The sequence below is a fragment of the Spea bombifrons genome, chromosome 1 (genome assembly GCF_027358695.1).
Source record: "Spea bombifrons isolate aSpeBom1 chromosome 1, aSpeBom1.2.pri, whole genome shotgun sequence".
NCBI classification, from domain to species: Eukaryota; Metazoa; Chordata; class Amphibia; order Anura; family Pelobatidae; genus Spea; species Spea bombifrons.
Window position 1 is genome coordinate 134408592 of NC_071087.1, and position 13181 is coordinate 134421772.

The 13181-nt window shown below is 41.0% G+C and overlaps 1 protein-coding gene across 2 annotated transcripts in view; it reads right to left on the reverse strand.

Annotated features, from left to right (window-relative positions):
- The window catches only part of YTHDC2 (YTH N6-methyladenosine RNA binding protein C2), a 32625-nt gene that overhangs the window by 5494 nt on the left and 13950 nt on the right, over positions 1-13181 (reverse strand). For both annotated transcript variants that reach the window (XM_053474288.1, XM_053474287.1), the window contains exons 15-26: positions 10651-10747; positions 9316-9403; positions 9154-9234; positions 8595-8677; positions 7975-8080; positions 7440-7559; positions 6374-6646; positions 5162-5288; positions 4804-5009; positions 4179-4374; positions 2312-2424; positions 966-1258 (exon numbers count right to left, since the gene is read on the reverse strand). In XM_053474288.1, coding sequence (XP_053330263.1) covers positions 966-1258; positions 2312-2424; positions 4179-4374; positions 4804-5009; positions 5162-5288; positions 6374-6646; positions 7440-7559; positions 7975-8080; positions 8595-8677; positions 9154-9234; positions 9316-9403; positions 10651-10747 — 1783 coding nt within the window. The remainder of the gene's footprint in view (positions 1-965; positions 1259-2311; positions 2425-4178; positions 4375-4803; positions 5010-5161; positions 5289-6373; positions 6647-7439; positions 7560-7974; positions 8081-8594; positions 8678-9153; positions 9235-9315; positions 9404-10650; positions 10748-13181) is intronic.

Genomic DNA, 13181 nt, shown 5'->3' on the forward strand with positions numbered 1-13181 from the left:
GAACAAAGTCCATGGGCGTAGGAACCCGTAAAAATCTGGGGGGGGGACAGCATTTTCCCCCATCAGATCCCCACTTTCTCCCCATCTCTCCACTATCTACCCCTTCTCACACTATCTACCACCTCTCCCCCCTCTCACACTTTCTTACACCCCCTCCCTACCCTCCCTTCTCACACTATCTACCCCCTCCCTACCCTCCCTTCTCACACTATCAGTCACTAGCAATCACACTCCTATCATACCCAGGCAGCCAGTACATGCTGGTACAGGGTGGCTGTAAGTGATGCGCAGACCCCATATTGCTGGCAGCATCAATACACAAGGGGGCAGCTAGCTAGGTTTCAGCATGTACTGGCTGACTTGGCATGATAGGAGTGTGATTGCTAACAGCAATCACTGTCCCATCATGCCTAGGTTCCAGCACTTACACATCCATGCTATCACACACACTCATTCATTCATATACTCATTCATTCACAGATTCATTCCCTCAATCACGCATACTGATTCAAACACCCTCCCCACCCCCCTTACCTGCACTGCAGCTCCTCGATGCCGCTCACAGACTTCGGCAGGGGGCGCGGCCTCCCTCTGCGTTCTCTGGTACTGCACAGAGGAAGCAGGATGTGATGTGATGTCACGTGAACTCTGCTGGGTTCCGCTTCCTCTGTGCAGTACAGAAGACCCTCCCACAGGTAAGTAGCAAGGCTCTTGTTGTAGCAGGGCTCGAGGTGCAGACCGCGTAAGATCGGTTGCCCTGGCTGCTGATCTTACGCGGGCCGCACCTCGAAGTCTCGCAGGCCACATTTACGGCGCTTCTATTGGGGGGGGGTTCCTAAGGCCCTGGAGGGGATTTCTTCATTATCGCCCCCCCCCGCATGAGTTACTGGGGGGGATCTGTCCCCCCCGGTTCCTACGCCCATGACAAAGTCACAGTATATGGAATGACAAACATGGACCAGTACCTTTCTGAGCCAAAAGGCTCTTCTGACACCTCTGTTTCTGCAGAAGTCTTCCGGCTATTGTTTGTCCTCCATGAGGAGGCTAGAGGAAGCTCCTCAGAAGACATTGGCCTTGGTCTCTGGCCGATTCCAGAAGGTTGTTGTAACCCTGCAGATTGCTCTTCTGTACTCAGCACAGCTATGATGGCCCTGATGGTAGCCTCATCTACTTGAGACCATGTTTTGGTTGGAGCACGCATTCGTCTCAAAAATAAACTGTGCCATTTCTGTCTAAGCTGAAGTAAAAGTCCAGCTGCCTAAAAATGAACAGGGAAAAAAAATTATGTTCTGGAGTATTTGATAAGCATCATTCTTAAAGGGGATCTCCTGCCATTTTTATTAATAGTATCAGACCAAGATATATTTACAACAATATATTTTTTTTAAAGAGCTCTAGATGTTGCACAATATAAAGTCAACTGCATTTAAGAAACTTGTTATGTATTCTAGATGTGTTATCAGTGCCCAAAACACAAAATGGCTCATTGTTACTCATCAAGCCAGACAGGTTTATTCACAAAAGGGAGAGTTGTCAGGAGAGCTTGCAGGAGAGTTGTGGTTTTAACTAATTTGATACATTATGAAGGATCAACAGTTGCTGGTTACTCCAGCGTGAAGAGCTGTGCTGTCTCAGCATAATTTACAGCTTAATGTTTAAGGAGACTTTGAAGAACCTCACTGATTTGACAATACATTATATAAGGCACTATGTACATTATAGTCAAGCTCTTCATACAGACGTTCACTATGTAAGGACCTTCATAATGTATGTCAAGGAGCTGAAACACAACTCCCCTGCAAACTCTCCCTTAAGTGAGTAGATATTCATCTGTTGAAGAATGGACTCCATAAGCATTGCTATAAATAAGTGTTTGAGTAGAGAAAATCACCCAAAATAACACATGACTGACAACATGGCAGCCTCCAGGTTTACAGATAAAGGAAGTTTATTGCTATTTCTAACTTGCATTACTGTATATTGACCTGCATTGTATGATCAATATTTTTTGTGTCCAGATTCAGATTAACTTGGCAGACAAAGTAAACACTTGTGTATGAGATACTTTAACAACTTTTTAACGTTAAAATCAAGATTTTTTCTTTTGCATTTATTTGTTTCCAAGACAGGATTATTTTCAAATCATTTAAAACGCTCTTAAAAATGACTAATTGCGCAGCTGCAGGATCAACCATGTTCCCCCACGCTGAGTGATGTCGGCAACATGAGGACCTCCACATGGACATAGTCACACAGTTTCTCTGGTACCCTCATAACATAAATCATAAGTGGCCAGTTAAAGCACGATTACCTCTGGGTCCAGCTTGAAGTTTAGCCACTCATCTAACTTGAGTGTCGCCAGAGTGGTTGCAGTCTTGTCCTCGGTTTCACTATCGCTACTGTCATTGGGGGCACTATCCACTGCTGTTCAGAAAGCAACATAGTTCATGAGTATTTAAAACAGGCAAACAGTACTATCATAAATCTATAGACTCTAGAGAAATACAACAAAATTTTATTTTTGTTTACATTGAGAAAATTGAGCGTTCACAGCTGCATTCTCTGTTTCCCAGACAGAGGCTCCATTCAGGTGTATTTAATAGACGTATCACATGGACACCTCGACACGCTTCTGCCGGGAGAAGGTAGGAGGAAGCAGCTGATTGCAGCTAAGCTGATCAGCTCCCCAATAACACTACAGAAACTCACGCTTACCAATCACTTATATCATGTGTACGGTATGTTTTGTTAACATATCCCCGTACCGTGTATTTTGTTCCTATAACATATGTTACTTGCCTGCCCATCTTGTTGATTGGTTTCTGTTCTAACTAAAAAAGTGCTACCCAACACTACTAGTGCCGGGTTGCCAAAGTGCCAGCCATGGCAAGTGGCAGCCCGAAGATGTAATAGGCCATTTTTACAAAGTAACAAGCAAGTAAAAAGTGAAATATGAAATCATAATGCTCGGAAGTGGGAGCGTCTGCGACAGTTTACTCTGCAACTGCCACCCAAATTCGCTGGATGGATAATATATGTTACTTTGTTATGCCCAAAGAGCACAGCAAATAGATTCTCCATACACAGCACATAAATCACATCACAGACCTGCGTCTAAGGCAGCAATCAATAAAACCCCCAGAACTAGAATTCATTTTGTGTAGTGTCATTCTAGTATAATTGATAGGCAGTTCCTCGCAAGCATCATTTCTCATATTCTTAACAGCCTTTCTTATTATTGATATCAAATGCAATAAACTAGGGAAATCGCGTCCCTGTCTGCAAAAATACCCAGACATGTGGGTAACAATACAGATGAGCTATTAAAAGAATATATGCTATTAACCATAAGTCAGATCTTTTTATCTATATGGTAATTGAAAATTGTATTATAAAAATTCCATGGCAACTCAATATTGGGAACGCAGAGATAGAAAAGGCTCACAGAAGCCTGCCTCAGCCATTGATGGATGAGGATGCATAGCTGCACATGGCATGGCTGCCCCCATAGATGAGAACGCCATGTAATCAGAGTACTGGATCAATGGCTTGTGACTACCACAGGGCTACAAAAAAGGAGCCATTGGGTATTGTCTATAGGGCTGTACTCGGTAAACAGCCGCAGTCTACAGGTCTATTTATATTTACTTACAGTATCTTTAAATGTTCTTGTTTAATGAGCCATTTGTATATTTGTGCTGATCAAACCATTTATACACATTCTTTAGCAGAAACATATAGCTTTACTCTAGAAATAATAATCCAACAGACTGAATGTTTTGCATATTATGTATGTTTAGAATATATTTCTTTTTTTGGTATAATATGGGTTCATTTATACCAGCTGTTTCATCCAGTTTAAACATGTGCCTTCTAGTCTAATAGAAGGTTATATGTGAATCTGCCATCTTTCTATTTCGCCTTGGTATTATGTGAATTCACACTTGCACTAGAGGCATGATTTTCATCATTTCTACAAATATGCCTTTGGGATTTAAATTTGAATTTGTGGACTACCGGCCTCGATTTGCTTAATAAAAAAGTTACACATATTAGTAACACATTCCTGTCTTCCACGGCTTTCTTTTGACTAGGACTTTCCGTGTTGCGTGAATATATTAACCCATAATACCTAGGTTGATCTAGCGGATTAGTGAAAATAACTTTGGATCTTTCACCTCGGAAGGCAGTCGGCTCGTGCAAGGCACTGCTTGGCAGTCGCGCAGGTCCCGCGAATATGACTGCTGTGACAGAAGAAACCACTGAGCAGCACCTGATATTGGCAATTCGGTGAGCGCGGGTCATCTCGTCATATATCAGCCAATCGGTGGGCAGCGCCTGAACAGCTGCAGCCTGGCCATTGGCAGGGGGAATCTGTAGGAGAATAAATACATTATGCATGGCATTCTTCAAAAATAGTCTAATTATCTGTTGTTGGTATATTCGGTCAAGATCCACATGGAAAATCAATTACATATTATAAGTTACAAAAGATTCATATATGAGCTTTGCTGTCTCCATACATTATACACATGCACGCAATGGTAACTGATCACCGAATAGGTCCCCAACAAGTTTAGGGAACAGCGCATATTGCACTTTTTAAAAGAGTTTATGGAACCACAGATATAAATTAGTGTTTTACTTTTTCCAACTTTTATTTGTGAATAAAGAAATTGGCCTTGTATATGTTGGTGTGCAGAAGACACTGCAGATATCCTATGCGTGCCGAAGCTCTCAGTGTTGAGGGTTCTATGGAAGGAATGAGAATAGACGTATTTCACTATGTAAGGTCAGATTTACCTTCTTGTACTGCGGCTGGCTTAAAACAGAAGTAGGGTGGAACCGGACGCGCTTCTCTTTCGGCCCAGTCAGCACTATATTTTCCCTATCCACATGTATCAGGTTGGGATACATGCCAGCCACCAAGGCGGCTTTAACCACTGCCCAGTTTTCTGAGTTAGTGTTCACATCACGGATATCTCCACCACCACGAGCTCTAACAAAACCTAGAAAAAGAAGATGTAGAAACATTTAGATCAGCGAATTCACGTAAAGGACTTTGCAGAACCGAGTGTGATCCTGCTATAATTATATATATATATATATATATATATATATATATATATATATAATCTTATATACACACGCCAATGTCTACCTGAAGCCCTGAGTTGGCCAAGCAGCTGCGCTCTCATTCCAATGATAGTTTCCATTGTAGCCTGAGAAAGGAAATTCTTCTCGCAAAATGCTCTTTCCCATCCATCACTCCGAGCCTTCTGCCAAGCCTGCAGAAGACAAGAACTTTTTAAAAACACTACAAATCTAAAAAGCATCACAGACTTCTCTACTTCTCAAAAATCTCAAGTTTTAACCCAAATTATATGAAAAGGTAAAACAGGCTCATCAAAGATACCACATTAAAATAAACTGAGAGAACCTCTATATGTGCAGTTTTTCTGTGCTAAATGACCAACTATTTTACAACTGCTCTAGAAGGATTGAAGGAATGAACGCACAAGTGAATGCTTATAGACATCAAAAGCCGCTTTTTTTTGCTTTGTATTAGAGGGTGAAAAATTTATAATTAGGAGAAAAATATATGAATTAGATAAACGTTCATATGAATATTTGCAGTTGGGGTTTTTACAGACTGAACATGACGCAAATGCTTCTATTTTGACAACGAACATTCAGTTTTTTGATATTGTGCTAGCAGCCATCCATTATACGTAGTATCCCACAGAGTAACTATAAAAGGTATATATAGTGTAAAGGTTTGGCACCCTGTAACATGATAGAAAGCCTAAATTGCGTGTGCACTACCATAATTAATATATTAATATTTATTAGTATCATACTAAACTAACAAAAACGTTAAACCCAAAATGTTTAAACCTAAAGCAACCATTATTCTATGAAGAAGAAGAGAAGATTGTAAGCTCCCAAGAGCTGGGCCCTCTTCTCCTTTTGTAGGAGTTTGTTATGGTGTGCGACTTTAAATATTTCCACTGATTGTAACAGCGCTATGGAACCGATTGGCGCTATATAAATATATGTAATAATATGTAAAGTTATAATAACAACTACATGAATCTGGACAGATACTGAGACTTAGTGGGGAAGCTTGACAAAGGGGCAAACAGGAACTGCTACATGTAAACATTTCTATGTAAAGGAAGGGAGGTGTCACAAAGGGGTTACTTTAATACTCGTGCTTCATCTCCTGCAATGTCTATGCAGCACAGTGTGTTTTGGGACATGATGTTACCAGGACACTTACAATAATTTGTCCTCTGGGACTTCATCGCCCCAATTCTCCCCAGTTTCCCCATTAAGAGTGTGTGAGAACGTAACACTGTGGAGTCATTACCTGGAATGCCCTGAGAAGAGCCATATGATCACTGAATGTCCCGGCAGTGAAGCGCTTTCTGCAGAGCATGGCTGCACGTTTCTCTGATGCCTGAGTAGGTAGGACAAAAGGATCGCGATGTGCCAGCGTACATGCTATGGTGAGAATTGGATCCAGGCATTTCAAAACTACGGCACATAGGACCATCTTGCCAAGGTGGGGTTCAACCGGCAAATCAGCCAAATGATAACCGAGCTCAGTCAGATCCTCCCAAGTGTCCATGGCATCTATAGTCTAAACCCAAAGCATGGGAAAATGAATTCAAATAACAGTGCTCTGACATTACAGTGCATACAATGCTATTATGAGTATTACATGGATGTACAGGCTTAGAAAGATAGACAGAAGTTTAGAACATTTACAATGAAATTAAGATAAGAATATTAGAGCAGGGGGAAGCCACCTCAACTGGAAGGAAGAAGAATTCATGTGCACATTTCCTGCACATGCTCAGTAGAACTCCCATTCAATGAGGGCTAGGCTAAACTCCCACTGACATAAATGGGAGTGCTACTGAAGTATGCTTCCTGCTTGGACTTCCTAGTTTCAGTGGAGGCGGCTGGGAGGAGTCTCATTTCCTATTGTTATGCACCAAAATACATTGGAATCCATGGAAGAAGGGTTCCAGTATGTTTTGAATAAATGTTAGAAAAAATAGGACTACACTGTTCCTTTAAAAAAAATATCAGCAGTATTACATTTTTACATGCACAGTGAAAAAAAGACAAAATAAATACTAAAACGATAACACTGCACTTGTACAACTGAGTCTACCACATTAACAAAAAACAGAGACAATTTAAGGTTTTAATGGATTTATATAGCCAATTTATTACGCACTGGCTATATTGTTCCTGATTAAAAGGTTGTGTTTATTAACAAACTAATTAATTAATAAATATGACCTTTAGATTTTAGAACTCTTTCAAGGTAATACAATGGTTGCAATGATTTTTAGCCCTTTATATAATAAACACCTTTTAAAATACAACCAGAACAGCTTGAACTTGAATTTTTATTTGCTCACCTTCAACATCTGAACAGCATTTCGTACAATTAAGGCTGGTGGCGGTTCTGGGGCCTTCATCAGAAAATCCGCAATGGGACAGTTAATTGGCGCCAGCAGTTTTGTGTGTAAGCAAAGCTCCTGTGAATAGTAAAAGCAAGCATTTTCATTCATCAAACATTATAAAGAGATTTCCCACTCAATTCACACTATATAATAAACAACAGTATTGTACTTTTTCCTAACTCATCACATTAAAGGAGAAAGTAATATATTGTGCTTGTCCCAGCACCAGTTTAAGCTCCAGAAAAGATAATGGTATAGGAATGAAACAAGTAAAACAAGGAAACAAATAGTTTGAAGGCAGAAAAGAACTGTTCTGTCCATTTTTAAAGATTCATCCCTTAATCAGTCCTTGGTCTTGTCATGGATTCAGGGTAGCTTTACGGCTATCCCATGCATATTTAAATTCCCAGCATTAATCAATTACATTTTAATGTGTCAATTATGGTTCAGTAAGAGAGTCTACATCAGTGTAAAAGATGCTAATACTTACATGAAGAGGCATCCGCAGCAACTCAGGGGTCTGGAACTCTAACATATTCTGAAAGCGAAGCCTGCTGAACAAGCGGTAACAGACTCCGGGTCTGCAGCGTCCTGCCCTGAGAACCACAAAACAGAAGAATCACTAGATGCATCGGAATTACAGACGGCAATTAAAAAGTTTCTACATTAAAAGATGTTCCTTTAAAGAACATGCGTGTCCATCTTGCAAACAAAAATGTTTTCTTGGCCATTTACCAATATAGGAGTTTTTCATTCTTTGATCGTTTTTAAAAGCTGCTTTTTAGGATGTGCCACAAAACAATTTTCCCCTTAACCACAAAATGTTCTAAGCAGGAGACTGCAAGAAACAATTCAATTATTTTCATCTGCATTGAAACACACAGGTAGTGCTGCAGAGGAGTTTAGCACACCAGTAGCTTCTGGGAAATCACAAACTAAAAATAACATTAATATTAACATTGACATGAATGTATATAAGACATACTGTTATAAGGGTGTGAAAAGGGCCACCTTGTGAGTTTGCAATCTATTAGGGGTTGATGGGATGAGACAGAAGATGTGCTCTTCATGTTTTTTGGCATGAAAACCACGTGGATGATCTAAAATTACCTTCCTTTCCTTTGAATAGCACTGGCTTTTGATATCCACACCATTTTAAGCATGGAAACATGATTTAAGGCATCAAAGGATTTCTAAAGCATAAATAAAAAAGGCATTAATGATCATTTAATCATCCTTTACAAAAAAACTGCATTCACAATGGACTTTTTCCAACATATTGCGTTGTTTTAACGCAGAAACTGGTGCTTGGTGATTGAAGTAGTATGAATGCTTTGTGAAAGATCACGGGAAGAATGCTTATCACATCTACAGAGCACAAGAACAAGCTACAAAATGCTTGGCTGTGTCAGTCCCAATTCTGTGCCCCTTCTTTCTATAAGCAGTAAACAGGACAGGCCCCCATTGAGTCGAATAAGGTTCCTACGGCATCATGCAACTAGTTATCAACAGCTTGAGTACTCAAAATTAGCGATGACTGAACCTCATCTACGGTTAGTGGAGGACCATCAGAGCTATAAGACATCTATGGCCAAAGAGCTGGATTTTGCCATACATACATCTGTGGCCGCTTTCAATAAACACAGAAATTTACAGAAACAAGTCTCACCTCCTTCACTTTTCCAGAGTCGATTACAAAGACCACATCGTTGATAGTGATACTCGTCTCTGCAATGTTTGTTGAAAGAATCTGCAAAAATAAACATGGATTATTGATGCAAAATTTCCATTTACAATCTGAAATCTGGACTTCACCACGTAATATACTAACTATTTTCCGTATGCCTGCTGGAGGCGTCTTTAAAACTTTCTTCTGGTCTGAAGTCTGCATGTTTGAATGCAATGTAAAGACTTGATATCTGATGGGAAAAACAACATTAAACTACATATTAAATGCTGTGGGGGGGTGAATAATGCATTAAAGAACAATTCTCTGTACACTGTTTAACCAAATAATAGTTTAAAAAGCTAAAGAGTTACCTGTTCTCCTTTAAATATAATAAGCCACCATAACAATAATATTACTGTGAAATTATATTGCATATTGCAAAGATTCATAAAATAGTTTTGGATCTTTGAACACAAAAATTGATTATTATCAGATAACATTGGTATATTTAAAACTTATGTTCCACTTATTCTGCCTAATAGGGTTTTTTTCCTAATGCATATAGTATCGCATTACAGTACATCTATATAGCGGCAGCAGATTCTGTAGCGCTGTTACAATCAGTGGAATACTTTAAAATCACACACGGCCCTGCTCTTGTGAGCTTACAATCTAGTCGGAACTAGGGCGATTATGCAGCGTTAAAAGGGTCCGACCACATACCAGCAGAAAAAAAATACTAGAGCGCTTCAAACTCTTTGATAATGTATTGTCTAAATTGGACCACATCCTTAAGAATTGTGAATTCACTCATAAAATAGTTTTGGCAGATTTAATTGTTTTTATGTAAATAGTAGATGTAATTAAAACATTTTATGGAGGTTTAATTGCAAGAGTATTAGTAATAAAAATGACTTAAGCACTTAAAGGTACACTCCAGCCATCATATGCACTTTAAGGTATATGATAGCTTTATGGTCCCTTTACATTTTTGTGGTGTCCCTTTTATCTGCAGAATGCCCCATATGCTCATGTGTTCGGTCTGTACATGGTATAATCACCAGTGGGCTCCAGAGCTGGCAATCAGTGGCAGGTACTCGCTCCTTTTAGAATCAATGGAATCATTTCCACACGTGCGCAGAGTTTGCCGAGCCAGCGCTAGAGGGGGACTATGCCGAATACACCATGCATTTGTAATAGGGACACTATGGAAATTTAAAGGGACCACACAGTTATCCTATGCATTAATGTCTATATGATGGCTGGAGTTGCTCTTTAATGAGAAAAAAAATGTTAGCAATTCCGAAAAGTATAAAAACAATTAAATAAAAACTCATTATCTGCATCTATATGTAGGACTGCAGCACTGAGAAGAAAATGTTTCAATTCCTTTGTTCTCTTATAAACTTCTCCAAAATGCTAGATGTGACTTTTTTATGCTTAGATAAACGTGTGTACATAAAATGTATACATTAATGTTAAATGTACTATTACTACCTGTGAGTATTATCAGCAAATCTCTTGTCATCAAACAAGATACGATCCCTCAGTCCAACAATTTCATCATACCCCGGAAGAAATATTAATATAGCCCCTAAAGAAAGTAAAAGAAAAAATGTAACACATGTGACTTACAAACAGGTACCCTAAACACAAAGGCACCTAATCTTTCATTACGAGGCTGGAGACATTTTTTTTTTACCAGTCCATCTGCTAAGAGACTGGCAGGAAAGAAAACGGGCCAACAGGTTCTTATCTGCTCTCCAATTCTATTAGGGCTGCAACTAACGATTATTTTAATAATCGATTAGTTGGCCGATTAATCGATTAATCGGATAAAAAAATACATTATTTTAAATTGAAGAAAAATTGCAATAAAAAACGTACAATTTACACTTTCATCTCTTTATTGCAATGGCCTCTCTCTATTCACCTTCTTATTTTACTGACATAATAATAAAAGCTACAAGAACCCAAACACAGTGCTTCTCAAACTAGGTTTTAATACAAAGTTATTAGTAAATATTAATTCATATGTTAACTATTTTTCATATTTAATAAAAACTGAGAAAAAAGCCTTGTTTAAATTTTTGTATTTACCAAACTGCCCCCAGTTATGCATATCTGACCCCCAGCTTGCCACTCTGCCCCCATATATGCCTTATACCTCTTATATGCCAGATTCCACTGTGCCCCCTGATATGCCACTGTGCCCCTGATATGCCTTATACTCCTTAAATGCCAGTGATATGCAACTGAGCCCCCTGATATACCTTTTACCCCCAGATTTGTTTTATGCCCCCCTGATATGCCTAATATCGATGTCTTATACCCCCTATATGCCACTGACCCCCGGATATACCTTTTACCCCCAGATATGTTTATGCACCCCTGATATGCCTAATATTCATATGCCTTATACCCCCTATATGCCCTAAAAATTCATAATACCCCCCATACACCACTATAACTCACCCATACACCACTCTGGCTCCTCCCCCTCCCATACACCACTCTGGCTCCTCCCCTCCCATACACCACTCTGGCTCCTCCCCTCCGATACACCACTCTGGCTCCAGATTCCACTGTGCCCCCTGATATGCCACTGTGCCCCTGATATGCCTTATACTCCTTAAATGCCAGTGATATGCAACTGAGCCCCCTGATATACCTTTTACCCCCAGATTTGTTTTATGCCCCCCTGATATGCCTAATATCGATGTCTTATACCCCCTATATGCCACTGACCCCCGGATATACCTTTTACCCCCAGATATGTTTATGCACCCCTGATATGCCTAATATTCATATGCCTTATACCCCCTATATGCCCTAAAAATTCATAATACCCCCCATACACCACTATAACTCACCCATACACCACTCTGGCTCCTCCCCCTCCCATACACCACTCTGGCTCCTCCCCTCCCATACACCACTCTGGCTCCTCCCCTCCGATACACCACTCTGGCTCCTCCCCCTCCCAAACACCACTCTGGCTCCTCCCCCCTCTTATACTCCACTCTGCCTCCTCCCCCCTCCCATACACCACTCTGCCTCCTCCCCCGCCCATACATCACTTTGGCTCCTCCCCTTCCATACATCACTTTGCCTCCTCCCCCTCCCATACTCCACTCTGCCTCCTCCCATACACCACTCTGGCTCCTCACCCTCCCATACTCCACTCTGGCTCCTCCCATACTCCACTCTGCCTCCTCCCATACATCACGTTGGCTCCTCCCCCTCCCATACATCACTTTGCCTCCTCCCCCCTCCCATACTCCACTCTGCCTCCTGTGAACCTCCGTTTCTGACAAGACACCAGGAAGCCGGGTAGAGAGGCAGAGTGGCGTATGAGAGGGGGAGGAGCCAGAGTGGTGTATTGGAGGGTGGCTCCCATACACCCCTCTGACTCCTCCCCCCCCATACACCGCTCTGCCTCTCTACCCGGCTCCGTTACTGAAGGCACTTTCACTGCAGCTTCATAGAAGCCACAGTGTAAGTGAAGGGCAGTAACGGAGTCTGTCTGTGCGATGCAGACCCTCACCGGCTATCAGAGAGGATGATTCTCTGTCAGCCGGTGGGGGTCTGCATCGCACAGACAGACTCCGTTACTCACCTTCACTTACACTGAGGCTTCTATGAAGCTGCAGGGAAAACCCCTGTCAGTAACGGTGCCGGGTAGAGAGGCAGAGTGATGTATGGGAGGGGGGAGGAGGCAGATGGGAGGGGGAGAGAGAGGGAAGTGAGAGACCGGCCGACAGTGAGGGGAATCCAGGTCCCCTGCAGCGTTGCGGGGGATCTGGATTCCGGTGTTATAATCCGATCTCTGTTTGAGGTCGGATTATATAAGGAGAGGAGTTTTTCAGAGCATTTGCTCTGAAAAAAACCTCTTTTTATAATCGATAAAAATCGATCCGATTAATCGATGATGAAATTCGTTGACAACGATTTTCATTATCGATTATTATCGATTTTATCGATTAGTTGTTTCAGCCCTAAATTCTATGTTTCCACGAAATAAGAAG